The 27,202-nt window shown below is 46.6% G+C and overlaps 1 protein-coding gene and 1 long non-coding RNA gene across 5 annotated transcripts; both read right to left on the bottom strand.

The window, feature by feature from the left end:
- Positions 1–4,331: 4,331 nt before the first annotated feature.
- Positions 4,332–10,523, bottom strand: H2-Ab1 (histocompatibility 2, class II antigen A, beta 1). The gene is made up of 6 exons (NM_207105.3): positions 10,345–10,523; positions 8,717–8,989; positions 6,133–6,414; positions 5,717–5,827; positions 5,266–5,289; positions 4,332–4,655 (listed from the first exon to the last, which is right to left on the bottom strand). Exons 1-6 carry the CDS (start codon positions 10,436–10,438, stop codon positions 4,642–4,644), a joined length of 798 nt encoding a protein of 265 aa, NP_996988.2. The 5' UTR covers positions 10,439–10,523; the 3' UTR covers positions 4,332–4,641.
- A 3,885-nt stretch (positions 10,524–14,408) lies between these two features.
- Gm20506 lies at positions 14,409–26,415 on the bottom strand. 4 transcript variants are annotated; one of them, XR_003952412.1, is made up of 5 exons: positions 24,143–26,415; positions 23,363–23,523; positions 16,911–17,037; positions 15,913–16,039; positions 14,409–15,046 (listed from the first exon to the last, which is right to left on the bottom strand). It is a non-coding gene; the product is annotated as a predicted gene 20506 (long non-coding RNA). The 4 variants fall into 4 exon arrangements; XR_001782153.2 differs by having other exon boundaries at positions 14,409–15,015; XR_003952413.1 differs by lacking the exons at positions 14,409–15,046; positions 15,913–16,039; positions 16,911–17,037 and adding an exon at positions 19,333–19,907.
- Positions 26,416–27,202: the final 787 nt, after the last annotated feature.

The following is a 27,202-nucleotide window of genomic DNA, read 5'->3' as shown; positions in this document are numbered from 1 at the left end:
TGTCTCACTTCCAGTTTCTTCTGAGGAGCTTCTTCACTTATTGACAAATTATCTTGATAATCCTACACTGGTATACATTAGATCTGTATATTTCTGACTGTTCACTCTGCAATGGTTCTAAGGCATTTGAAATAAAAGTACATAGAAACCAAATCATTCTAGGTATTTCCTCTCCACTCTGGTGGGCCCATCTTAAAGACCTTAGCACTTGTTTCCATACTGATGATTTTAATTGAACATTTGGAGTAGATTGAAATCATAGACAATGCTGTTTAACTAATGTAAAGAGCTCAATAATCTTTATTTCACTCTCACTCTGCTAACTTGGCAAGTTTCTCTCAATGGATTCATTACCACAAGCAGAGCTCAACAACACCATACAAGGCAAACCAATACATGTGTGTCTTTACTGAATAGTGATAAACATTGAATTAACTGCACATGCCTCTGCTCTTGAGAAATTACTCAGACAAGCTGGTAAATTTCATATGACCTCTGTCCAAATCCTGGAGACACACTTACCTCCTTATAAGCACAACTTCTTTCACCTCCAGTCCCAGTGAGTCCAGACTCCTTGGTCCACAATGTTGGGTGTCATTTATTGATTGATGTTTGTCATAGATGCCAAAGTAGAGAGAGAAACTCACCAAGATGCTAAGCCTTCATTTCTCAAAAAATCAGAGGGGTCCAGCCTTTTTAAGAAAGACTGACATACAGCTAGCTCACTCCAGTTACTTTAACTCCTCCCCTCTTCAGATGAGATAGGCCTAGAAGAGGAAGATATTGAATTTACTGTACAACCTCAAATACTAATGAAACAAATAGAAAAGCTCTTAAGAGAAAAAGGTTATTTTCCAAAGACAAGGAAATAATATGAAAATCAAAATATAAAAATTAAAAATACAGATGTTTACATAAGAATTAAACCAAGCAGAGCCCTTCTTGTTAAAGACATTAAAGTGTTTAGTGTCTTTAAGGTCTTGGGGCAGAGTTCAAACATTAAATAAGGTTAATTGGGGATGAGAAAGGTTCTAGCTACCAAAGGTATCATGCTTTTGCTGCCAGTGAGAGCAGACAACCCACACAAATCACACTCCCTTGTGACCATGGCTACCCATAATCAAAAGTATGAACTACAGGTTTTCCAGAAGTGTCTTAGGACCAAGGTGGCTATAGCTACAAATCTTCATGTAGCACCAAGTGCAGATTCTCTAGAGAAACATTTCTTCAAGGTTTAAATAGTCTCAAAAACTATTTCTCAGCCTCTACTGATTGACCCAAACATTAAAAAAAAAAAAAAGCTTTGCTGAAACATTTCACTCAAAGACAGACACAAAGGCTTTACTATACCCTATCACTACATGGATGAGTTGGGGAGTTAGACAGATGCTCACAGTCTAAGAGCCATGGCTGCTCTTTCAGGGAGAATGACTTAGGTCTCTAGCACCCACCTGTGGCTCATAATTGAAATGGAAACTTCTAGTTTCTTTGGAAAGTCAGTTGTGTCAAATGATGTGTTGCTGGGGCACACAGGTGAAAGGATATCTTACTAAAGCAGATATGTAAAAGAATGTGTGATGGAGTATAAATATGACCCCACAGACAGTGGGCAGAGAGCATTGGTTTGGTTTGCTCCGCCTCACTATTCCTCAGTAAAGACAACACATGTATTGGTTTGCCTTGTATGGCGTTGTTGAGCTCTGCTTGTGGTGATGAATCCATTGAGAGAAACTTGCCAAAGAACTGCTCAAGAAGTTCCTGTGGCTTCCTGCCACTTCAGTGACCTCAGGCAGGTTGGTGAGCCTTGCATTTTCTTTAGGATTGAACTACAGCTGCTGGTTCATGTGTGGTGTCTGCCTGCTAAGAGGACTGGTCTGCAGCTACTGAGCCATATTTGTTGTTTGCTATGGGCCTGAACTGCTGCCAAAGAAAATTGAGCTCACCCCAAAAGAACCATTGCAAAACCGGTTTATTTTCCCAATATCCTAATAACATTTTTCTTCCACTACCTCTGCTGGGTGGTGGGATAGAGTAAAGGTTGAAAATTCATTAAAAGTAGGTTCTAAAAAATTAATGCCTACACATAACCATCTGCAACTACAGTTCCGGAGAATCTGGTATCCTCTTCTAGCCTCTGAGCTCTCTCTCTCTCTCTCTCTCTCTCTCTCTCTCTCTCTCTCTCTCTCTCTCTGTGTGTGTGTGTGTGTGTGTGTGTGTGTGTGTGTGTGTGTATGTGTGTGTGTGTGTGTGTGTGTGTGTGTGTGCGTGTGTGTGTGTGTGTACATATATCTTGTTCTGGAAAAACCTTGGGGAGCATATGCAGTCTATACACTCTATAGTATCCCAGGTTGGCAACCTGCATTGCAGCCTGGACCACATAAGATAAAAAGAGAAACTTCCTCACTCTGACCCTGTCCACAAATGGAAAATCCTGCTAACGTCATCTCTCTAGACCAAGTGTTGAGGCTCACCTATGTTAACAAAAACAAAAAACAAAAATACCAGTGGATGTGCTCCAGCCCTCAGGATTGTGGTGACTTCCCTAGGGACAGGTAGAGAATGGCACTAAGATCCAGAAGTCTCCATGTTCACAGATGACAGGGACTCCATCCACTAAGAATGTCAGCTCAGGGGTAACACTATGTGCCTGTGTGACAATGGTGCACCTATGAGCTGGAACGTCCAGTGAGGGGACCAAGAGCCACAGTCAGCTGCACCACTTCTGTTAGGTCTCACATTATTTTACTCATTGTTCTGCCAAAACAAAAGACAGGAGCTACAGAAGCTGAGGGCTATTCTGACTTCAGGAGGTACAGCTTGGTGCTGGAGAGATGGCTCAGCAGTTAAGAGTACTGACTGTTCTTCCAGAGGTCCTGAGTTCAATTCCCAGCAACCACATGGTGGCTCACAACCATCTGTAATGGGATCCGATGCCCTCTTCTGGTGTGTGTGAAGACAACAACAGTGTGCCCAAATACATAAAATAAATAAATCTTGAAAAAAAGAAGAAGGTACAGCTTGTTATGACAGGGAAGGTCTATAGCAGGATGGGAGGTCACAGAAGTCCATCATCAGGAAGCAGAGAGAGATGAACATTGGTAGACATACAACAGAGTCAGAAATACACATAGAAAGATGAGATTTGAGGTAGTAGGAGAGATACAGAAAACAGAAATGCAAAAGAAACACAGAGGAAAGAACAAGTGGCAGAGAGTGACAGAGAAGTAGACAGAGGAAAACACAGAGAAAAAGCTCAGGGCAGTGAACCAGACACGAGAGTCACAGACAGGGTGAGCACAGCACAGGGCATGTGCACACACAGGAGGGCAGTGAAACAGACACAAGATGTGCACACACCAAAGATGCAGTGAAAGGAGACAGGGCAGATGGAGGAACAGCTGAGGAGAGGTGACTGTCTCATCAGTTATGTGTCTAATCATATTTGAAACAAAGCTCTGCGTTCTTACAACAGCAACAAAAGAAGACTAAGTTGGGCAACAGCAATAAAAGATTATCATTTGCAACCACAAAAAGTGCTTTTATTTGAATGACTGTAATCTTTCAAAAATGAAGGTGAGCCTCGGTCAGTCAGAGTGACCTCACAGGACACATGTGAGAGAGGTTACGGCATCCATCTCCAACAGTTCTGCCTGAAGGAGGCTGGGGTGAGAACAGCACACTGAACAGCAGAAGTCCTGGCCATGGGGATGTGACAGCTGGCTCCTGCCTCCTCTGCCCGCCCTTACATGGAGTTCAGGGTGCCTCTGGTCACCTTTGTAGTAGAAACTGCTACTTCCCCACAGCTTGGCTAGATCACCTTGTCCAACATAATCCCACCCACCCTGCTCAGTTGTGGAGGTTCGGGATATAATAGTTCAGAGTAAGTTAATTATGAAAAAGAGATAAATGTTTACAACACATCAGCAGCCTGTGTGCTGTAAACAGTGGTGTTAAGGTTTGGTCTGTTGCTATGTATTATAATGCTAAATTCTGTATCTGACAGTCTAGGCCTACGAGTGAATTATCAGGGGTACAAGCATTTGTTGTGCAAATTTTGTTCCTTAATTTAAAACTATGGATTAAATAAAATTGGCTATAGCCAATTACTGGAGGAATTAGAGGTAGGTGGGTTTTGAGTTACCTGGTTGGGGGTGGAGAAGGAAAGGAGAGGAGGGGAGGAAGCCTCCATGTGAAGAGCTGCTGTACTATGGGCACAAGGCCAAGAGATACAGCAAGTATTTGGGGTACACTGTGGGGAGGTTGCCAGGCCAGCAGTTAAAAGAGTAAATTAGGGTTACCACCCATGGCCCCAGCAATTATCAAAGCCAAATCAAATAACCAGAGTCTGAGTCTCGTTTATTTGTAATCTAGGTGGGGATAAGCATACATTGGTTTACTACAGATCGAAGACAGAAAGCCTGGGGTGCGGCTGTACACAGATGGAGTCTCTGGAATCACCAAGGAGCAGAGCTACAGACAGAGACTGGGGGACTCCAGATCACAAGAGCTGAGGTGGTGGATACAATAGTACCATGCTAGACTCTGAGTCGGAGTGGCAGGTGGACTGGCAGTCAGGAATTCGGAGCAGAGACATTCAGGTCTTACAGTCTGAGACAGTCAACTGAGTCAAAACACTCTGAGTCACTGCAGGAGCCCTGTGGGAGAGAAAGGAAGCAGTGTAAGGAGGGAGAGGGGGAGCAGTCACTGAAATGCCCTGACCATACCTGACTCTTGAATCTCATAGAGTTAGACACAGACAGCTGGTGTTATGGCCATGCCACCTCCTCGCCATTGCCTGTGCAAAGGTGAAAGTAGCTAAACCCCTAAACCACAGAACTTCACAGGACACAAACATGTGGGATGTGGAAAAGAAGCCACCATCCTCCCAGGGAATATGGAGAATCCAATCTTTTGGTAAGTTGGAGGGATCCATCTCCTCTGCTGAACCTTCAGCCTCTTCCTGCCACTGTCAAAGTCCACGGTCACAGTCTCCAGTGTGGGGCAAGAAGCAGGCAACTTCTTGGTGTCTAAACCCATGGCTCAGGCTCCACTCAAGACGCCACTCAAGTGATGGTGGCAACCTCCTGCTGGGGACAACCCCTGGAGCTTCCTATGGACACTGGCTGTGACATAGCAGCTATGACACTGTCAACCTCACAGCACAGACAGACTGGGAACCAGGACTATGCCAGGCATAGCTACCTCACACCCTTCCCTCACACCCTCACCCCTGCACCACCCTGCAGATAAGAGCTGAAATATTACCTGCTGGAGGAGGGCCTCGAGGTCCTGCAAAGAGAAGTCAGATAGAGAAAGGTGTTGTTATAAAAAATAAGGGCCCTCTCACACAGCCCAAGGGGCAACAAGTCCTGCAGCTTAGCTGGAATTGTTCTCTCACCAACTGTATTCACTAAGACCCTAAGTAGTGCCCCCCAAGTGGATGAAACTGACACAGGAAGGCCTATGCATTTTCATTGCCGGAAGCTTCTGGAAAGGAGACAGTGACAGTGGTGGACAAGGACAGAAGTCACAGAATGAGCTCCACCATGGCTCTGTGGTGGTCACATAACCAGCAAAATCAGATCCCAGTGTCTCTCCTGGGACCTTCATTTCCTCCCACCTGCAGCCAGGCTCCTTCCTGCAGCACAGCCCACTACCCCCAGTCCGGCTCCTTCCTGTGGCACAGCCCACCACCCAGTTCTCCAGAGCTCCTCACCTTTCTGACTCCTGTGACGGATGAAAAGGCCAAGCCCGAGGAAGATCACCCCAAGCACGCAGCCCCCGATGCCGCTCAACATCTTGCTCCAGGCAGACTCAGACTGTGCCCCTGGGGAATAGAGCTGAGTGTCTACAGTCTACTTCAGCCAATTCCTCTGGATATAAGGGACAAGTTCCAGGGCCCCAGTGTATATAGTGATCTCCAGAACTGCTGTCTGAGAAGATAGGTCAGGGCTCTCCTGATGCCCTGACTATGAGGTGAGAGATATGATTTCCTGTAGGTCTCAGCTCAGTAGTGGAAGCAGATCATATAGGACAAGTGATGGGGTGGGTGACATTGGAGGGATGGGATAATAACACCTAAAATCCCATGTCATGTGGGGCCCACAGTGAAATAAAAAGAAATTCCCTTACTCCACTCCACAGTGATGGGGCTCTTCAGGCTGGGATGCTCCACGTGACAGGTGTAGACCTCTCCCCGCCGAGGGGTCATCTCCAGCATGACCAGGACCTGGAAGGTCCAGTCCCCATTCCTAATAAGCTGTGTGGATGAGACCCCCACCGTCTCCTCCTGGCCATTCCGGAACCAGCGCACTTTGATCTTGGCTGGGTAGAAATCTGTCACTGAGCAGACCAGAGTGTTGTGGTGGTTGAGGGCCTCTGTCCTGGACAGGGAGATGACGACATTGGGCTGTTCTAGGGTGACAGAAAAGACAGTGAGTGAAATGTGAGGCAATGTGGAGACTCCCCTGGGGAAGAGGCAGGGTGGGAATGAATGCCTAGGTTCTAACAGTGAATGAAGAATAACTCCACAAATACAAACTTAACTCACTGGGAAAATAACATTGTGGCCCTGTTCCCATACAATGTGAAATGTAGTAAGACAAAAGAAGCCGGGAGGTGGTGGTACACTCAGGAATTAGAGCCAGGAGGATCTCTTATGAGTTCAAGGCCAGCCTGGCCTATAGAGCAAGGTCTAGGACAGCCAGGACTTGACACAAACCTTCTTTGTAAACCCACTGTGTATTTAATTTATGTGTAAATAAAATATTTTTATTTAAACTAAATACAAAAATAAATTGTCTTTATAAAGCAAACAAACAAGACAAAAGAAAAATTGATTCCGATTTCAAGTTAATAATTTGGGGGGGGGGAATTGCAAAAATGACTGCAATGCGACATTCTTCCTTCATCCCTCAGACTGTTGTGCACAGACACAAGTGTTTCTCGACTGACTTTGATATATTGTGCCCACTACCTCAGAAGCCTTCTTGCCAAGTGCTGTTATCCCTTCAAATTGAAAACAGCATACATGCCCCACCCGGGGATCCATCCCATAATCAGCCACCAAACGCAGACACTATTGCATATGCCAGCAAAATTATGCTGAAAGGACCCTGTGAGGCTATGCCAGTGCCTGGCAAATACAGAAATGGATGCTCACAGTCATCTATAGGATAGAACACAGGGCCCCCAATGGAGGAGTTAGAGAAAGTACCCAAGGAGCTGAAGGGGTCTACAACCATATAGGTGGAACAACAATATGAACTAACGAGTACCCCCAGAGCTCGTGTCTCTAGCTGCATATGTAGCAGAAGATGGCCTAGTCAGCCATCATTGGGGAGAGAGGCCCCTTGGTCTTGTAAACTTTATATGCCCCAGTACAGGGGAACGCTAGGGCCAAAAAGTGGGAGTGGGTGGGTAGGGGAGCAGGGCGGTGCGGGGGAGGAGGGTATAGGGGACTTTTGGGATAGCATTTGAAATGTAAATGAAGAAAATATCTAATAAAATGTTTCGCCGGGCAGTGGTGGTGCACACCTTTAATCCCAGCACTCGGGAGGCAGAGGTAGGTGGATTTCTGAGTTCGAGGCCAGCCTGGTCTACCGAGTGAGTTCCAGGACAGCCAGGGCTATATAGAGAAACCCTGACTCCAAAAAACAAAAAACAAAACAAACAAAAAAAAAACAAACAAAAAACAAAGAAAAGAAAGAAAGAAAGAAAGAAAGAAAGAAAGAAAGAAAGAAAGAAAGAAGGAAAGAAAGAAAGAAAGAGAGAGAGAGAGAAAGAGAGAGGGAGGGAGGGAGGGAGGGAGGGAGGGAGGAAGGAAGGAAGGAAGGAAGGAAGGAAGGAAGGAAGGAAGGAAGGAAGGAAGGAAGGAAACAGCATACATACTTAACTTGTTTAATGTTCGTTTTCTACTCTCTACAACTGTTTTGGTTGGTTTTTTGGTTTGGGGGGTTTTTTCCTCCACAGTCAAGATCATTAATTCCTGGTGGCCGGTCACTGTTCCCTTGCTGTGAGGAATCAGTTGCGACCGTTGAATAACAAGGCCACCCAGAAAGTAAAAAGGGAAAACTTAAGCAACCTTTGGAGTTAAGCATTAGTCCTAATGTAGGAGATTAGATCTGAATATGATGCCTAACCGACCACTTTAATTGGCATCACGGGTGAGAGGCTCTGGGGGTATCAGGGAGTGTGCTGGAAACGGAAATGAGTTCCTCAGATTTTGTATCAGAATCTTTTAGTGTGGCCCCAAGTCAACACAGTCTCCCTCAGAGAACGAGGGAAATGACAGTGATGCCTTCGGGTCAGCGCCAGGCAGCAAACAGCCCTCACAAGACAACCGTGGCCCTCAAGGAACACACGGAAATCAGGAAAACAGAATGGCGGGGAGAAACCACAGGACGCCAGAGCTACCGCGCTAAACCGCTTCTGACAGGACCCTGGCCGCTCACCCGGGCGCCCTCTCCCCTGCTTAGCCTCCCTGAGCTGGCGCTGACAGGGGCCTGAGGTCACAGCAGAGCCAGGGGTCAGAGGGCAGCTGGGCCTCATGAGGCAAAGGGCAGAGGGCAGAGGTGAGACAGGAGGGAGACTCCAAGGAGGCGCTAGGTGGTGCAGGGCAGACGGGAGGAAGGAGGCCATGCAGCTCCTCAGGCGGGAACTCTGCTCCGCGTCCCCTCACGGCCCGCCGCGCTCCCGCGGGACCCGCCGCGCTCACCAAGCCGCCGCAGGGAGGTGTGGGTCTCCGGCCCCTCGTAGTTGTGTCTGCACACCGTGTCCAGCTCGGCCCGCGTTCGCTCCAGGATCTCCGGCTGGCTGTTCCAGTACTCGGCGTCTGGCCGCCCCAGCTCGGTCACCGCGCGGTGCTCGCCCACGTCGCTGTCGTAGCGCACGTACTCCTCCCGGTTGTAGATGTATCTGGTCACATATCGTATGCGCTGCGTCCCGTTGGTGAAGTAGCACTCGCCCATGAACTGGTACACGAAATGCCCTGCGGACGGACGCGGTCAGCCCGGGGGACAGCGGGGACCACGCAGACCACGGCTCCCCGCGGCCCCACCCCGCGCCGGCGCTTCCCGCGTGGGGCGACCGCTCTCTGGGGACCGTCGGGCCTCGGGGCCTCGGGCCGGGCAGTCTCTTCGCCGCCCCCGCCCGTGAGGACCCCGCTTCGGCGGAGCACCGGGCGACGGTTCGACCCGGGGTAAGGAAGAGGAAGGGAGGGATGGGGCGACCGGGCTCGTCCTCACAAGAATACGCCTCAGGAAACGCAAACGGTACTTGGTACATTTGAAAAAAAAAATAATAATAAAACTAAGGGACACCAAAAGTTGGGTGGTAGAGGGGGGGGGATGGGCCTGGGTAGAGTTGGAAGAGGGAGTAAATATGACCAAAACTGTACGAAATTCTCAGCGAACTAATAAAACTAGGATACAAAAAATAAATAAAATATTTGCCAGTTTCTGCTACCCCACCCCCACCCTGTGGGACTCTCTCCTGTGTGCAAAAGGCCCTGACCCCCTAGGGGGCACTCGTTCTCAGGAGAGCCCCGACTACAAAACCAACAAATGGGAATCCAGGCAACCTCTGAGAACTGCCTGCTTGCACGGTCACTCCAGGCATCTTAAGGGTAACTGCGAGACTGAAGACACCTCTATGGCTTAGGGGACTGGGGCTTTATTTACTCTCTGGTCTCCGAACGAACTAGGACACCTCCGCTCACCCCAGGGTATGTATCACATATGTCCCTTCTGGGCCTAGTGTTTTCTTGGAAATTCAATTTACTAACTCAGTGTTTGAGTTCTGGATTCCATTTGACCAAAAAAATTAGGTTTCTTGGTCACTGGCTTCTCTCTGAGTTAGACGCCTAGAGTTCGCTCTCTTAAACCTCCACTCCACATGAGGAGTTGTCCGCAAACATCGGGACCACAGACCATCGCTGATCTGTTTCCCCACTTCAGAATCTGGCATTTCCTCCAGACAATGTACGGGGTGGGGGTGGGGGGCACTGGTATTGTAAGCCCTGTACGGGGGAGTGGGTGGGGGCACTGGTATTGTAAGCCCTGCTGTCTCCCCATGCACAACCCTTATCTTTGGTGGTCGATTTAAATTCTGCCGCCTCCTCCTCCTCCTCCGTTTATATGTCAGGCTCGCACCGGCGGCGGCACCATCCTAACTCAATATTAGAACACAGAAGTGAGAATGGAGTCTCACTCTCTCTTCAGAGAAAGGAAATCTATAGTAAAATCAGGATTTTGCCACCCCCTCCCACATCCCAGAGTCCCCAGGGTCCCTCAGAACACGACCCCCAGAGTGCTGGCTCTGGAGAGCCCTGCCCCCGGCACTTACTTTCGGAGTCTCCGCCCTCAGTCCCTGGGCTGCTCAGCACCATCAGCACCACCACAGCAGCCGAGAGGAGGAGGCTGGGGATCTGCAGAGCCATCTCTAAGGCACAGGTAATGGCAGTCACCAGGACTCACACCTGCTGTGCCCCCTTCAGAAAGCAAAGTTCTGTAGCCTGGAGTGATCTGAAATCCCAGAGTGTCAGGGTTGGTCCCAAGTGAGGAACCAATCAGCATTGGAGCTGAAGTCTGTCATCTGTCTCTGGGTAGACTTTGTTTACAAAGGCTCTCTATGCGCGGCATGGTCTGTTTCTTCATGAGCCCCACTGGATGAACGTTTGAGGTGACTGCTCCTCTCAGTTACAGAGTAAACTTTTCTAAACTGCAGACTGCCTGTGTTTGGGGGTTTAAAGAGAAAAGTGCGTGAAGTATAGACAACTTTGGGATAATTATTTCAAATCTACTGTTCTTACACTTGAGGTTGTAGTGGGAGAAATGAGTGTGACATGTATTAAGAGACAGAGAAATCATGTTTTGTTACATCTGACCCTCTGGGGTGCCTCAGGTGAGAAAGCAGAGTTCTTGGGGAGTCGCTGAGCCTCTTTCCAATCCTGGAATTCTCTTTGTAAAATGCAAGCCATGTTCCCTGAACTGTATTCTAGGTTTTGATAAGCTCACATGGAAGAGCAGTGTGATGTGGTTAATAATGGAAAGCATTGAGCTGTCCTGTGTACATGTTGGAAATGTCAGGTTAATGTGTGTCTCAGCCCTGCTGGCTCATGCACCTTCCCCATGCAGGAGTCTTCTACATTCACGATATTCCAATGAAAATACAGAAGTTGATCAGCCCAACGTTGCTCTTGTGGATTCTTCTGCTGTTTAAATCCTCCATAACCATGATGTCAGCTAAGGAAAACTCCACAACCTTTTAGGGCTTCCAGATCCAGCTGCCTGGAATTTCAAGGACAAAAGGCTAATGGTGTAAAATAGCAGTTTCAGGAAGGGACAGCCATAGGTTTGTCACACTGTGCCAGGCTGAATAACAGAGTCATCAACTTGTGCTTCAAATACATCTCTCCTCAGGTATACACTACTAAGTCTAATTGTCCATCAGCTGGAATGGTACCTGACAAATACCAAATGACTAAACAATAAGTCTCTTTCCCTGAAACTACAACACTATCTCTATTATTTTAGATCCTAGTTAAACAGGGGTCAGGACCTGAAAACAGAGTTGATGAAGGAAAAGGGAAAGACGTAGAGTTGGGTAACAAGACCATCCCGTGGGGGCTCCAGCAGCGCAGGTGAACTGCAGCATTCCAGGGTCCACACTGGCACCCTGATGTAGAGAACCAGAGAGGGACCGCACTGGGCTCTCACCATCAGCTCTGCTCAGGACAGACACAGATCTCCTAAGCCTAGGCAGGGAGCATGCAGGAGAAACATCAACTCAGATGTGGAAAGGGTTAGCAGACAAACATGGCCATTCAGGGACCATGGCAGTGGATGCTCTCAGGGTCCTCAGCCCCCACGTCAGACCTCCACACAATAATCTGCAGCCTCTGCCTCTTCTACACCTTCCCTAAGATGAAACCTAATAGGCTGTGTCCTCGGCTGGGAAGAGAAGAAGCCTGTGCAACACAGGGGATTTCCAGCTCTCCTAGGCCTCTTCACACAGGCTTTTCACCTAGCAACAGAAGCATCATCAGGAATCCTTTTTCTGATTGGCTGATATCACATTAGAAAACCAGTGCCTTGGGCTTCTGCCAGCTCCTTCTGCCCAGCCCAGCCTTCACTGAATCCTCAGCAGGGTTCATGTCCATACTGTATCACACGAGACAGTCACCCACTTCTTCCCTGGCTTGAAAGAAAGGGAACCCCAAAACCTCAGTCGCTGGTGCCTTCCATGACTCACGGTGGTCCTGTGTGGAGACAGGACACTTAGACTGTGGGCAGTGTAGACCCGTCTGGCTGCAGAATACAAACTACTACTCATACTGGCCAAAGTTTACAGGGGACATCTTCAGTTCGTAAGTGTAGGAGAAAAGAACTGTGGACCCCTTCCAGGGAACTCAAGAAGAAACTCTCTCCTCAGCCAGCATCCCTTGAAATCAGTGCTTCAGTGGGGCCAACTGTGAAACTAATAATCAAATTGCCACGACAAAGGTCACCCAGGACACTATTGTGTCCACTCGAGGTATCAAGGCCCCACAGCTCCTCCCAACACTATTAATATAACGCTAAGAATGATGTTGAGTTTTCCTTTAATTAAAAAAAATATATCAAGCAACTATCCCCAAGTTTTCCTTAGTCGGTTTGAAGTTATTTATACACTTCCACTATTCAACTCCTGAGTGATGAGTTATATTAACTTTCATTGTAAATATAAAATGTGTGTTTTTATTCTGCAAGTTTTTCTCTTTAAGTAACATCTTAGAAAAGTCAAAGAGTCACACAGGCAGTGAGCGAGCACAGACAAGCCCTCTGCACCTCAGAAGATTCAACTTCACTTACAAAAGAAATGCGCACACACCACAGGCAGTGGCTTGAAGCAGATGTAATTTGTAAACATCTCTGCGATCTGTGGTAACCTGAACATACATCACTTTTGCATTACAGCCTCTATCTGGAATGGCTACTGAATCCACATACTAAAGGCTTGGCTGCTGTCCAGGCCATTACGGAGAGAAGGCAGAAGCTTTAGTGGGTAGAGCCTAGAAGGAAATCAGCCGTTGGGTGTGTTGGGGGTGTAGAGGCTCTGGTCCCTTCCTGGCTTCCAGGCTGCTATAAGATCAACAGTTTTTCCCTCTGAGTCCCACAGTGATGATCTGTCTCACTGCAACCCAAAGGAAATGGAGCCAAGGGACTATGGACAGAACTGGGAGTCAAAGCAAACTTCGCACCGTATAGACTGGTTCTGATAACCCCACAGTGCTCCTGGAAGGGGCTTCATCACGCTGAAGATGTAAACAGACCTGGACTCTCACAGAAGGGTAGGTAAATGACCAGGTTGCAACTTACAAAAATAATAATAATTTCCAGGTGTGGTGGATTGCCCCTGTGATCTAGAACTTAGAAAGTTGAAACAGAAGGATTAACATGAGTTTGAAGTTATCCTGATTTAACAGCACATGTCAGGCCATGAACAACTACATAGAAAAACACGGTGTAAATTTTAAAAATGAGGAAAAAATACTAACTGTCCAATATGGCACCGTGTATGCTAACTGGAAAGATAGCACAAGTTAAATTAAGTTTAACTCTAACCCTAGATTCTAGGCACTATATAAACTCCTTTAGAAATGCATAAAAAATTTTAAGGCAACAATATCATAAAATAGCTTCAAGGACCTGTTACAACCAGCAATTGTATCAGTTATAAGGGAAAATTGATGGAAATCAGAGTGGTGACAGGGCCTGGTGATCTAAGGCTAGAAGGAGGTGCCTGGTAACACCTGTGGCCTTTCTGACCAAAACCTCACCTCCCAGGACCCGGGAAGGAAGAAACTGCAAAGCTACCTACCACCTCCCTCCAACCCACTTGTTCCTCTTGCCCCAAATGAGAGCCGACACCCAAAAAACACGGACTTCTTGGAGCCAAGGAATCAAATCTCCTTCCCCTTATACATCTTCATTAAGCTGTAGAGACTCCGAGAGTAAAGGCAGCACTCGGTGTCACCTGGGCTGCTCAGGGGACAGACCACACCTCACTCCTTCTCCATGACATCTGACCTCCGTCTTTCTCACTGTCCCACGTATAACTCTGCTCTTTCGAAGGACATCTCCTCTCAGAGAATTAAAACCATGCCTCCACCTCATCTTCACTGAAAACGGAGAAGACAAGAAGCTCTCCTGTTCCCACGTGAGCAGAGCCCCACTGATGTGGAAACACAAGGCTGTGTTTGGGAAAAGCAGAGAGGACAGACCCCCCCACCCCCCAGGAGGGGAGCAGTAATGGGAGCACCTGCTGCTGCCTGCATCTCTGCTTAAACTGACTGTGGGTAATTAGTTCTTGATGTGAAAACACAACATTTACTAATCCTACATGTCTATTTAATCTTTAAATGCCTACAGAAGGTGAGTATAGCTGGACCTGCCAGGACACGCCTTTAATCCCAGCCCTTGGGAGGCAGAGGCAGATGGAGCTCTGTGAGTTCAAGGCCAACCTGGTCTACACATCAAGTTACAAGTGATGTGGGACAATATAATAAAACTCTAACTAAAAGAAAATGCGAAGTACTGAATCAGATTCCCCAACCTGTACAGTGGCTACTGTGCACATTCATAGTCATGCCAGCATCTATGCATCTGATGTTACTTCAGAAGTGTTTGATTTTATTGGTCAGACAGCTACTGTGGGCCCTGGGCTGTCCACACAGCTGTCTGCACAGACTTCACCCCTTAGGACCTTAGAGGAAAGGGCACACTCAGCAACAGCAGCAGACTTCCATCCCTAAGACAGGATCCACGCAGGATGTGGAGAACGCTGGAGGAAAGTCCAGGCAGACTCGTCCAGTTGTCCCACGTGGTCGTATGAAAGTCCGGACCACCAGCCATGAGAGGCGTAGGGCAGACGCTTACATCACACTCCTCTGAAACCAGCCTGCTTGAATGCCGACTGTGGCTCCACTGGACTCCACACAGGTTGCTTAGCGATTCCGCACCAGCTTCCTCATCCCTGATAGGAATGGTGATTGTCACAACACCACCTTAGGGGACCAATGGTGATTGTCACAACACCACCTTAGGGGACCAGTGTGATAACTGGGTGAGTCAGTATTTCTGAGTACACAGCGAGGTACTTGGTAAGAGGTGTGCTCTCCACAGTAAAAAAGGAGAAACAGCATAGCAGAGAGACAGCAGCAGGAGACATGGTCAATATTATTATGGCTGCAGGGGCTTGGTAGTACACCTGCTCATGTGTCTGACCCCAAAGGACACTGTGGATTTGGGGACAGGGTCCCAGTTCCAACCACACATGAGAGAAAGAAGGCAAGTTTGATTTTGGTTTTGTTTTTTAATATTGAGTGAGGTGAAAGACTGGAGCAGATTCCATTTTTTTTCTTGAGTTCTACAGCCCTCCTAGACTAGACTCTTGGGATCTCGGAGGCTTTAGCTGTTTCCCCATCCCCGGCTCTTTCCTTATGCCTAGCAAACCATGAAATCGTGTTGACTCAGAAGCTGTGAGAACCAGCTACTAGCGGATGGGTCTACAGCCATTCCATTCCATTGAAAGAGCTGAACCAGGAACATGCACGCTGGTGACTCAGAGTCGGACCTGTCCCATTGACATGTCTCCTAGATTTCCCTGGCAGGGACATACATTAAGGTGGTTGACACTGAATACTCATTTACTTCCACAACAGCTAGTGCTAGAGCACTCATGGCCTAATTGTGGCTTAGAGTGCTCTATGTCCCCTAGTCCCATCGCAGACCCCATGGTCTCCCTTTGAAATCACATAGTTCTGTAGACACAAGAGCAGGACTCTCCCCAGGAGGCAAGCGCCTGCACAAGGGGAACTTCCCACACAGGTTTTCCTTCCCCTAAACTCTAACATTTAAACCTCACACTTACCACTAAAGTGGAAATGAAGACGCGGATGACAAAGAGGTTTTACAGAGGCTGGTTTCTGATCCAACCAATGAGGAGGGAGTGTGAGGCAGCATCACCAGTCTCCGGCAGACTAAGTCACCAAGAAGTCCTGCAAGAAAAACAGAAGTGCAACTGGAAATTGACATAAAAGAAATGATGCTGGAGATTATCAGGAAATTACAGACAGGTGGGATTGTGTAGTAAAGTATGATGTGTCATATTCTAACATTTAAAGAAACAATCAAAGTCCCCAGAATATTTAAAAAAAAATTTTTAGACTGGATTTTTTTTTTTACCATTTTTCTCTATGTGTATGAATGTGTGCCTGTATAAGTGAATGTAATGTGTGTGTGAATGCTCTTGGAGGCCAGAAGAGGACTCCCTTCCATTCCCACTGCTTCCCGTATCTCTTCACCATCATCACTGTAGCACCCTTGTGATCAATTCATACAGACTGCCTACTTGTTCATCTGTGGGCTCGTACCCAGTTTCCATGCTGAACACATTTCAGATGGTTTTCACTCATCCAACGAAAATCCCAACCTTTGTTTTCTGTCCCTTGGATCCATCCTCTCTTCCTGAGGTCATCATTATACACGGTACTCCATCAGTGACTCATTTCACCGTCCCCACCATGATCTACAAATCCCTGTGCAGCCCCTGGAGCACCCGTGTTCTCTCTGGCATCATTGATTCTCACCTCCAAATCTAAAGTCAGACCTCTTCGGTATCACAGTTTCCCATGGACTCACAAGAACAAGTTGCAGAGCCTGCGCACCACGCCCTCCTCAGTCCCTTGCCTACTTCCGGTCCTGATTCACCACCACCCCTATGGCGCTCTGGTGTACTCCTCTTGTTTTCTTGATTTTTTTTTCTTTTTAAGTTTTCTCTATTGTGTTTAAAACTACCGTAATGCTTTACATGTCCCTGGGATGGAACACGTGACAGAAACAAGGTTGGAAAGACTCATTTTTGCTCACCATTAGGAAGGGCTCGGTCCATCATGGCAGATAAGACATGGCAGAGCTGTTCTGGAAGTTTCCTCTGTAGCAGCTTCAGCTTCCTGTGCAGCTTGTTCACAGCTTGTTACACCGATCAGGAAGTGGACTGGAACCAGAACCAGAAGCAGATATCACCTTCAAGGTCCAACACCCACTTCTGCTTGATAGGCCATTGCACATAAGGTTCCGCACCCTCTCAAAACAGCACACCCAGCTGGGGACAAAAATGCACAAACGTGGTCCTGAGGGAGACATTGTATGTTGGAACCTGGGCATCTGTGATCCATCTGGGGCTTTCATTTGAGATAGTGTAGGAACTAAAAGGGGGGGCAGGGAAAGGAGGGGGAGGAAGGACCCACGCCCCGCCAGTTCCACCTATGCTCTGGACAGGCGGACGTGGGAGGGCTGCCAGACGCTTTCCACTCAGCCCGGGTGGGCATCCAAGCCTCTGACCCACTCGATGGGGGGTGGACAAGGGGCAGCCCAACCTGGGAGCCCCCGGGGTTACTCCCTGTAGCCCCGGGGTTATGGGAGAGAGGGAAGAGGGAAGAGAGGTTCCCACACATGCACGAGTGAGCGCAGCCTTGATGGATGAGCAGAGACAGTTTATGGTTTTAGAGCTTTATTATAGAAAGGCAGGGGGAAAGAGAGAAGGGAGAGAGAGAGAGAGAGAGAGAGAGAGAGAGAGAGAGTAAGAGAGTAAGAGGGAGAAAAGAGAGGAGAGGAGAGTAAGAGCAAGAAAACAAAGGAGTGAAAGGAGTGAGGAGGGGGGAATAGCCCCTTTTAAAGTGAGCTACTATCTTTTCTGTTGCTAGGTAACTGGGGAGGAGTTTATCCTGAAGGTCAGAAGCTTGGGACATTGCCTATGTGACTTCTAGTCATGCTTCTCTTGTGGGGACTGTGGGGGGCGGTAACTTAGGCAGGAGTCGGAGTTCCAGGAGCATGAGAGAACTCCTTCCATCCCATGTAGGTAAATTATGACCACCGGGTCCTGGGGTTCAGCATCTCAGCTTGACTGGAGACCAGCCTGTCTTTGCATAGCCCAATGCCACAGATAGATAGATAGATAGATAGATAGATAGATAGATAGATAGATAGATAGATAGATAGATAGATAGAAAGATAGATAGATAGATAGATAGATAGATCACATTGTATTGATGTAACTGTATAAAAAGCCTCAAAATCAAGCATCCTAAACCACCATCTATGTTCTTTTTGAAAATTGTTCTTTCTATTCCATCCTTCGCATTTCCCATGTAAATGTCTCAATTTCTTCAATAAAGTCATACAGATTTAGAATAAAATTGTGCCCAATCTACATATGAATTAAGAGAATTGATTATCAGCACACTTGTTCTTCCACAGACATGGCTCATCTTTCCATTCATTTGGTATCCTATGATTTTCTTCACCCCTGTTTTATAGATTTCAGGATATGGATTGTATCTTGAGTGGTATTGCAAATAAAAATTCTTGATGCACTATCAGAAAAAAAATTGTACATTTTAAGTTTTGGTATTTTATTATGAATACATAGATATAAAGTTGTTGAATTTCCTTGGCTTTTTTTTTTTAGTGTGGACTCTGTAAGTCACTTTACATAGGAGACTGGTGGTGGGCAGGTGACCAAATCCAGCCAACCACATACTTTGTAGTGTATGAGCTCTGAGAATGGCTTTAACATCCCTGATTCAGACTCCCCAGTACTGCGATTACAGAAATGTGTCACCATTACAGCTTTATGTATTTATTTGATATTATTTATTAAACTTTTATTAATATTTTTTAAATTTATGCTCATAAGTGACTTTTGTCTATAGATTTTCCTTGTTTTTCTTTCCTTTCTTTTTCTTCTTCCTTTATTTTATCTATTTGTATAAGCATAATGACGGCTTCAAACAGTAACCAGGACACACTCCTCCTCCATCTGTAGTGACTTCATGTGTGCCTTAAATACCTAGCAGACTCTGTCAGTGCAAGCACATGAACCAGAGCTGACTCTGTAGCAGTGCTTTAAGTACAAGTTCAACCTGTTAGAAACATGACCATGCTCTCTTAGTCTGTTATCTTGGGTGGCTGTGGCATCAGCCTTTTGTATTTTACAGACAGCATTTTCATTTCATTTGAGTGGTCTAATGCATAGAGAGATAAAGTTTTTCATAGACTGTTATACATACATCTCTGAGTGCTATATAATTATGTCCCCCTCTTGTTCTTGATATTACTGTGTTTGTCTTTTATCCTGGTGATTTTTGACACAGTCTAGAGGTCTTGAGATGATACAGTCTAAGGCTCTGGATTGGGTTCAATTCTCAGCCAGTTAAAGAATTATTTAAAAGGCAAGAAAAGTCTGACATGTAGCAGGGCAGCAGGGAAACCTCACGCACAGCACACAGAATCGGCAGGTAAAGGAAGGTGTTTATTGGGAGTGAGGAGACATACACACAGGGAGCACACAGAGAAAAAGACTCTGCAAAGCAGGGCATGGAGGACTGGGACACGCGGCAGAAGCTGAAAATCCAGGCTCGTCTTGACGGTGGGCTTTAAAGTTCTGGAGCATTTCCTGCTTTAGGCTGGTCAGTGCTCCAGGCTGGTCAGTGCTCCAGGCTGGTCAGTGCTCCAGGCTGGCCAGTGCTCCAGGCTGGCCAGTGCTCCAGGCTGGCCAGTGCTCCAGGCTGGTCAGTGCTCTAGGCTGGTCAGTGCTTTAGGGGTGGTCAGTGCTCCAGGCTGGCCAGTGCTCCAGGCTGGCCAGTGCTCCAGGCTGGTCAGTGCTCCAGGCTGGTCAGTGCTCCAGGCTGGTCAGTGCTCCAGGCTGGTCAGTGCTCCAGGCTGGTCAGTGCTCTAGGCTGGTCAGTGCTTTAGGGGTGGTCAGTTTGAAGACAGACAGGCTGGTTGATTGGTCCACAACTCTCATGTGACATGTCCCGGTCCAGCCTTGAACTTGGTTAGCCGCTCCATCATCCGGGACCTACTCTGAGACAAAAGCTCAGACCCTCAAGACCAAGGAAGAAGCTGGCCATCATGAAAATCCCCACCTTTATTCCCTAGCTTGGCCCCTTCCCCTGTCTGTCTAATGCCTTGTCTTTCAGTCTCACCAGAGGTCACAAACCTTATGGACAGTTCCTCTGATGTCTCTGGTTTCCATGCTTAATTATGCGCTGTTTGTTTTCCCTTTCTTCCATTCATTTGGTCTAAAATTAATATTACCTGTTCTAATTTCTAAAGATAAAATCTTTAGCCCATTAGCCTGAACCCTCTGTCCATGTCTGACCTGTGTACACTGTTGATGGAAACACTAACATACTGCATTTTATATCATTTGTGACTTTGGTTTGGTTTTGTTTGTTTTGTTTTTCAGGAAAGGGTTTCTCTGTGTAGCCCTAGCTGTCCTGGAACTCACTCTGTAGACCAGGCTGGCCTCGAACTCAGAGATCCTCCTGCCTGTATCTCCCAAGTGCTGGGATTGAAGGCATGCGCCACCACTTTTACATTCCTCTACTGATTTCTCCTATGCCTTATTCAAAAGAAGTACGGGTTTTCACTTACAAATATTTTGCATTCATTTCTAATTTAATTTCAGTTTTGAGCAAAAATAAAATCCTAGGTTGCTTTCCTTCATTGTAATAAAACTCTGGCCAAAACCAACTCAGGAAGAAAAGGATTTATTTCACTTCCCAGACTGGAATCCATCATGAAGGAAGTCAGGGCAGGAACTCAAGGCAGGAACCTGAAGGCAAGAACTGAAGCAGAGGCCATGGAGGAACTCTGCGTCCTGGCTTGCTTCTGGTGACTTGCTCAGCCTGCTGTCTTATGGAACCCAGGACAACCTACATTCGTGACCCCACCCACAATGGGTTGGGTCCCAGGACCACCTACCCTTGTGGCCCCACTCACAATTGGCCCACTCTTCCATTAATCAGAATTCCTCAACTGAGTTGTTTGCATCCCAGGTGACTTCAATTTGGGTCAAGTTGACAAAAAAACTCACCAGCACAGAAAACTGTGTGATTTGAATTCTTTCAAGTTCATCAACTCTTAGATATCACTCCCCCGCCAAATAAATAAATAAATAAAAAGATAAAATAAAAAACATTTGACATAATTCAGGCTTCATTCATGTAAAAATTACCCAATAAAACGGGAGTGTAGACCTTTTTCTTAACACTAAATGTAGGAAGGGCTCTTGCTTTCATTAAACAATGCATCTATCATTTAATTTTTAAGCTTGATCCATGCATCCTCAGGATTTTAAAATATAAATGATAAAATATCAGGTTTGCTAATGTATCAAGAATACATTTGACAAAGAACTACAAAAGCCTTATGCGGAAAGGGAGTGACCGAGTGACAGCCCGGAGGTGTTTGTTTTTATAAAGTTGTTTGTGTGTTTGCTCGACTTATTATCTCACATGTATGAATGTTTGGCTCCATGTATGTCTGTGCTTGGGGAGTCCAGAAGATCTCCTGGGACTGGAGTTACAGTAGTTTGTGGGCCACCACGTAGAGCTGGGAAGTGAACCCAGGTTCTCAGCAAACACAAGAGTCCTAGGCCATCTTTTCAGCCCTTTCTCAGGCTTCAGTTTTGTTTTGTTTTGTTTTGTTTTGTTTTTCAAGACAGGGTTTCTCTGTATAGCCCTGGCTGTCCTGGAACTCACACTGTAGACCAGGCTGGCCTCGAACTCAGAAATCCACCTGCCTCTGCCTCCCAAGTGCTGGGTGCACCACCACCGCCCGGCTTCCCGCCCCCCCCCCCTCAGTTTTAAGGATGTAACTTTACTCTGTGCTGTCACGCTGAAGCAGACTCAAGCTCCTCCATCTCACGCTTCTTTGCTTCTCTGGCATCCCAAACCTCCTCCCTGGTGGGAAGCATCTCCCACTGAACCCTGAGGGAGCACTGAGTGAAATGAGAGGCACTTGGCCTCCACCCTCTGGATAGGATCGCTGGCCTTTCCCAGTCCAGACCTGTGACCCAGGGACAGGACTCCAACCCTTCCCCTGACTGCAGAAAGTTCTCTGTGGCCACCTGCTGGTGTGTGTCCCACCTCACACTCAAAGCTGTACTGTCCTGGGGCAATGCACTTTGTCAAAGCTGGACATGAAAACAAAGACCGTGTGCCTCTGACCCTGTGGCAGTGAGGATTCTAAGGTTAGGAAAGTATCTCACTGGGGTCTCTGTCCTCCATGCCTACCTTCCACAGCTTCTGTTCAGAGTGTTATCTCTGTCTCATCCCTTCTGTCTCCCCATGAAAATATAACATCTACTAAACACCCACAATTTTGTTTTCTCTTTCTTTATTTTCCCCCCCTCAGAACCTGATTTCTCTTGGCTGTCTTGGAATTTGCTCTGTAGATCAGGCTAATTTCAAACTTATAAATATGCCTGCCTCTACCTAAAATTGGCAAGAATTAAAGACAAGCTCCACCAAGGCCTGCTAGCGTTTTGCTGTTCTTTGCTTCTTCACCCACCCATGCCCCAGCTGTGAATGTGGCTCAGCTCTACCCAGAGCTTGCCTAGGCAGAGCACACACACAAGGCCTGGAGTTTGATCCCTGTGCTGGTTAATTTTGTGTTGACTTGACACAGGCTGGAGTCATCTGAGAGGAGAGAACCTCAAGTTATGAAATGCCTTCCTAAGATCTGGCTGTAAGGCATTTTCCTACTTAGTAATTGATGGGAGATGGCCCAGCTCATTGTGGGGTCACCCTGGCTGGTGGTCATGGGGTCTATAAGAAAGCAATCTGAGCAAGCCTTAAGGAGAAAGCCAGTAAGCAGCACTCCTCCATGGCCTCTGCATCAGCTCCTTCTTCCAGGTCCCTGCACTGTTTGGATTCCTGTCCCGATTTCCTTTGATGAACAGTGATGTAGAAGGGCCTGCTAAATAAACCTTTTTCTCCCCAAATTGCTTGGTCATGGTGTTTCACTATAGCAACACTAACCCTAACTAAGACAATGCCCACCACTGGGGGATGGGGGTATGGAAACAGTATTTCTAAAGAAAGCAAACTTTCTAACTGTAACTGAGGAAAGGAAACAACAGGAGCTATCAACTCGTCATCTCCCAGGGAGAGGAAGAAAACAGATGAAGCTGACATCTGCAGACAGGCAAGCTTCCTCACATGAAGAAAGACAGCTCAGAAGCAGACCTGAGATTCCCCAGAGCAGAACCAAGCCCACCCAGGAGTAGAAGAAGGAGACCTGGCTGAACTGTGCCATGTGGAGGGAGGGCTGGACTCTGCCTGTCAGGCTTGTGACCTTGAAAGGGTGGTGTGTCCCAGGTTCTTGAAACCCAGTGGAGGGATATTTTGTTCCACAGTCATTGTCCTAACTGTTTGGTGACGGTTTGCAATGCCCTTTAGTGTGGAAATACACTTTGTTACATCAACCATTTGCAACTTAGTTTTCACTTACAATTCTGTCATTTTCTTTACCTCTGACTTCAGTTAGCCCTCATTGTGCATCTTCTTGTTTCCTCTCCATTTAATTGCTGGGTTCCTATGTCTTTCTTAATTTGGATTTTCCTTCATGTGGTAAATGCATGATTCACTCGGTCCTCACAGCTGTTGCCCTGGCTCTTGTCCTGGTCCTTAGTCTGGAGACAATATTTGCTAGTTAATATCAGTTTTGAGGACCACATCTGCAGCTTTGTGTTAGTTTGTTTCTATTTTCTGCTCCTACCCAGGGCAGGTGAGCGCATCAGGATGAGAACCTTGAAGACTGTCTGGATTTCTAAGCTCAAAGTCGCCCTCTAGTGTTAACACAGCACAGCGCTGTTTCATTAACAATGTGGTTATGAAGTTGATGTCTGATTTTATGACTCCTGTTTCTGGAAATAATAAATTTTCCCCACTTCCTTTTTCTCATTAAAACCATGATATTTGGAGTTTCCACCATTGAAGCAATTGCTTCACTCCCTACATTAATGCTTCCCTAAGACCTTCCCCTCCAATTCCCTCATCAGACCCCTCAGCAACAGTGGAATACAGTGCACCTGTGTGGAAGGCCACAGACTACTTCCATAATGACTTCACTCAGAACAGAATGTATATATGTGTGTGTGTGTACGTGTATGTGTATATGTGTATGTGTGTGTGTGTGTGTGTGTGTGTGTGTGTGTGTGTGTGTATGTGTATATGAGGGGAGGACAGCTCTGGCTGTCCTGGGATTCACCACGTAGACTAAGCTGTTCTCAGACTCACAGATCCATTTACCTGCCTTTGCCTCCCAGATTCTGGGATTAAAACTGTGCAGAGCACAACAGGCTGGAAGGTTATTTTTGCAAAGGTGATTTTCTTTGCCCATTGGTCTCAGGACCCCCCAGTCTCTTCTCCAGTCAGATTCTATCACAGATCCGTGTGGCTTTGCTGGGGTTGAGTATCTCTCATCTTGGGGATATGTTGTTAAACATCAGCATATTCTGCCACCTCCACTGTCCTCAGAACATAAGCCCTGAGAGTGCAGAGGAACTGATAACAAGGTTAGGTGAACAACAAGTCAAAATCATCAAAATCTGGTTAAAATAGTCCTTAATGAGAAATTAGTTCCTATAAATGTATATATTGTTACAGGAGAGGTATTTAGAATAGTAATGCATCCTTTTGCTATGAGATCATTAAAAAATTAAGTGAATTAAACTTAAGGAAGACACAAGAAGATAAAAAGAAGTATTAAAAATTAGAGCAGATATCATTTTAAAGGAAAACTGACAAATAGAAAAATAAGAGTTTAAACTAGAGGTGGTTCTTTGAAGAGAATAATAAACATTATAAACCCCTATGACATAAGAAGGAAGCAAATGCTACCAGTGAGAAAGAGGAAGGCGGTCAGCCATCGCAGTCACTCAGACACCAGGTGGCTAAGATGGGTTACAACACTTTGATGCCAACAACTAAACAGGAAATGGAGACAGAAATGAAGCCCTGGACAGCTGTGGTCAAATAAGGCCATAGACTATTCTCAAAGCCACATGAGACTATACAAAAAATAGCATGCTTCTGTGACACAGGAGATTTCCTTCTTAGACAGCAGGATCTCTATGAGTTCCAGGACAGCCAGGGCTACGTGTTTCAGAAAGAGAGAAAGACAGAAACAGAGACAGAGCCAGAGAGACGGAGACAGAGAGAGGGAGGTGCAGGAATATTGAGATATGGCTACAGTAGCTCAGTTCAGATCATTTCCTTGTGATTTTCAAATTAATTGAGAGAAGAACGGGATGGTCCAGGCTACATATTTGCTTGTCTGTGGTTGTAGATTGACCTTTCCAGAAGCATCTTGCAGATTGACTGACTGGTGAGTACTTCATGGTTGTGGTCATTTCTATGCCAAAGATCATCTTCACCATCTTTAGTCTCCTATACATGACAGAAGATAAGCATAAAAAATAAATTGTATTTCTGTATACCAACAATGAACACACAGTGCCTTTCTGGCTATGGTGACCTTCCTGCAAGAATATGCCCCTTGCAACAGATCTCCTTGTAGCTTTCCAGAGGGGAGGAAAGATGAGACACTATCCTCTGTCTGCCCACAGACAATAGCAAGCTTACAGTGTAGCAGGAACGGCAGGGTGGCCTCTATGTAAACACTGGAGGCCGTGCCACTGCAAAAGCATCTCCTGCAGGAGGACCTAATTGAGGACTGCTGAGAGAGCAAGGATTGCTGGTGTAAACAATGCCAGCCAATCAGGAACTGCTGTTTAGAATAGATACTTTCCTGGAAACAATGGGGGCGAGAGTGGAGGGTATTAACAGAGCTTACAGCATTGCTCAGAGGAGCTTGCTGCAGAATTTCTCACCTGCTCCCAGAGTCTGTGTCATTGACTCTGTGCCAGCTCACCCCCGACCCACAAGAGAAGGTAGGGTCGGGCAGAGAGCTATCCAGGGCACAGGCAACATTACAGGAGGGTAATCCTCTGAGTGATGGCACAGGACAGTGAGTCCAGCTACTTGGGAGACTGGGGAAGGAAGATCCCAAGTTCAAGGCCAACTGAGGTGCAAAAAGACACTGAGGCCTCGGTAGTCAACTTAGTGAGACCCTACTTCAAATTTTAAACCAAATAAAATGGCCAGGAGGGCTTGGGATGTAGCTCAGGGTTGGAACATGGGCATTCATAAGGTCCTTTGATTCCATTCGGCACTGAGAGGAAAAGTTTAGGAAACTGCTAGGCCATGGTGACACACACCTTCAATCCCCACATTCAGGAGGCAGAGGCCGGTGGATCTCTGCATTTGAAGCCATCCTGGTCTAGAAAGCAGTTCAAGCAGGCTGAATGACAGCCAAGGCTCTAAAGAGAAATCCTGGCTAGAGAAACCCAAACCAGGAGCAGGGAAGAAAAAGAAAAAATGCAGGAAATCATACTGATGTCTTTTAGATACTTTTGTCAATCAGTTCCAGAAATGAAATATTTGGGCATGGGTCTATGAGAGCACAGTAAATAAGTCAAAGGGACTGGAGAGATGGATCAGTGGTTAAGAGCCCTCTCTGCTCTTCCACAGAACTCAGGTTCAATTCCAGAACCCATATGGTGGCTCCCAATGAGCTATAACTCTAGTTCCAGGTCCCTGTCACCCTCTTCTGACCACTACAGGCATTACACAGACACAGTACACAGACATTCATGCAGGCAAAACCCTCACAAACAAAATAAAATGAGTAAATCTAACCGTTAAACAAAACCACAAATGAATGCAGATACATGTTGCTTGTAAGCGAGGCCCGTTAGGACAGTAAAGAAAGGCACTCAGCAAACATCACCATTGCCACTAACAGGGCAGGAACATGGAATGGCTAACACTCTCTTGAAAAAGAATGAAGAGACCGGAATCAATCTGCCAATTTTAAGACATGTCAAAATGAAGATGAGCGACACTGGCCAAGTAATAAGGCCAAAACAAAAAGTTCAGAAGCAGGCCAATGAGTAATGTTTAATATTTTGGTTTTTATCGTGTTTATTGTGCATGTTTACACATGAACACCTGTAGGGGCATATGTATGCTGTGTCGGAGGCCAGAATACTTGTGGGAGACAGGTCTCTCCTTCCACTCTTTGGGTCCCTGGGATCAAATTCAAGTGTCCAGGCTTTACCTACTAAGCCATCCTGCAGCCCCTAAATTCATTTTGATAAAAAATGTAAAAGTAGCCAGGCAGTGGTGGTACACACCTTTAATCCCAGCACTTGGGAGGCAGAGGCAGGCAGATTTCTGAGTTCGAGGCCAGCCTGGCCTACAGAGTGAGTTCCAGGACAGCCAGGGCTACACAAAGAAACCCTGTCT

This window comes from Mus musculus, chromosome 17 (genome assembly GCF_000001635.26).
Source record: "Mus musculus strain C57BL/6J chromosome 17, GRCm38.p6 C57BL/6J".
Classification (NCBI taxonomy): Eukaryota; Metazoa; Chordata; class Mammalia; order Rodentia; family Muridae; genus Mus; species Mus musculus.
This window is presented reverse-complemented; position numbering and strand designations above follow the sequence as displayed.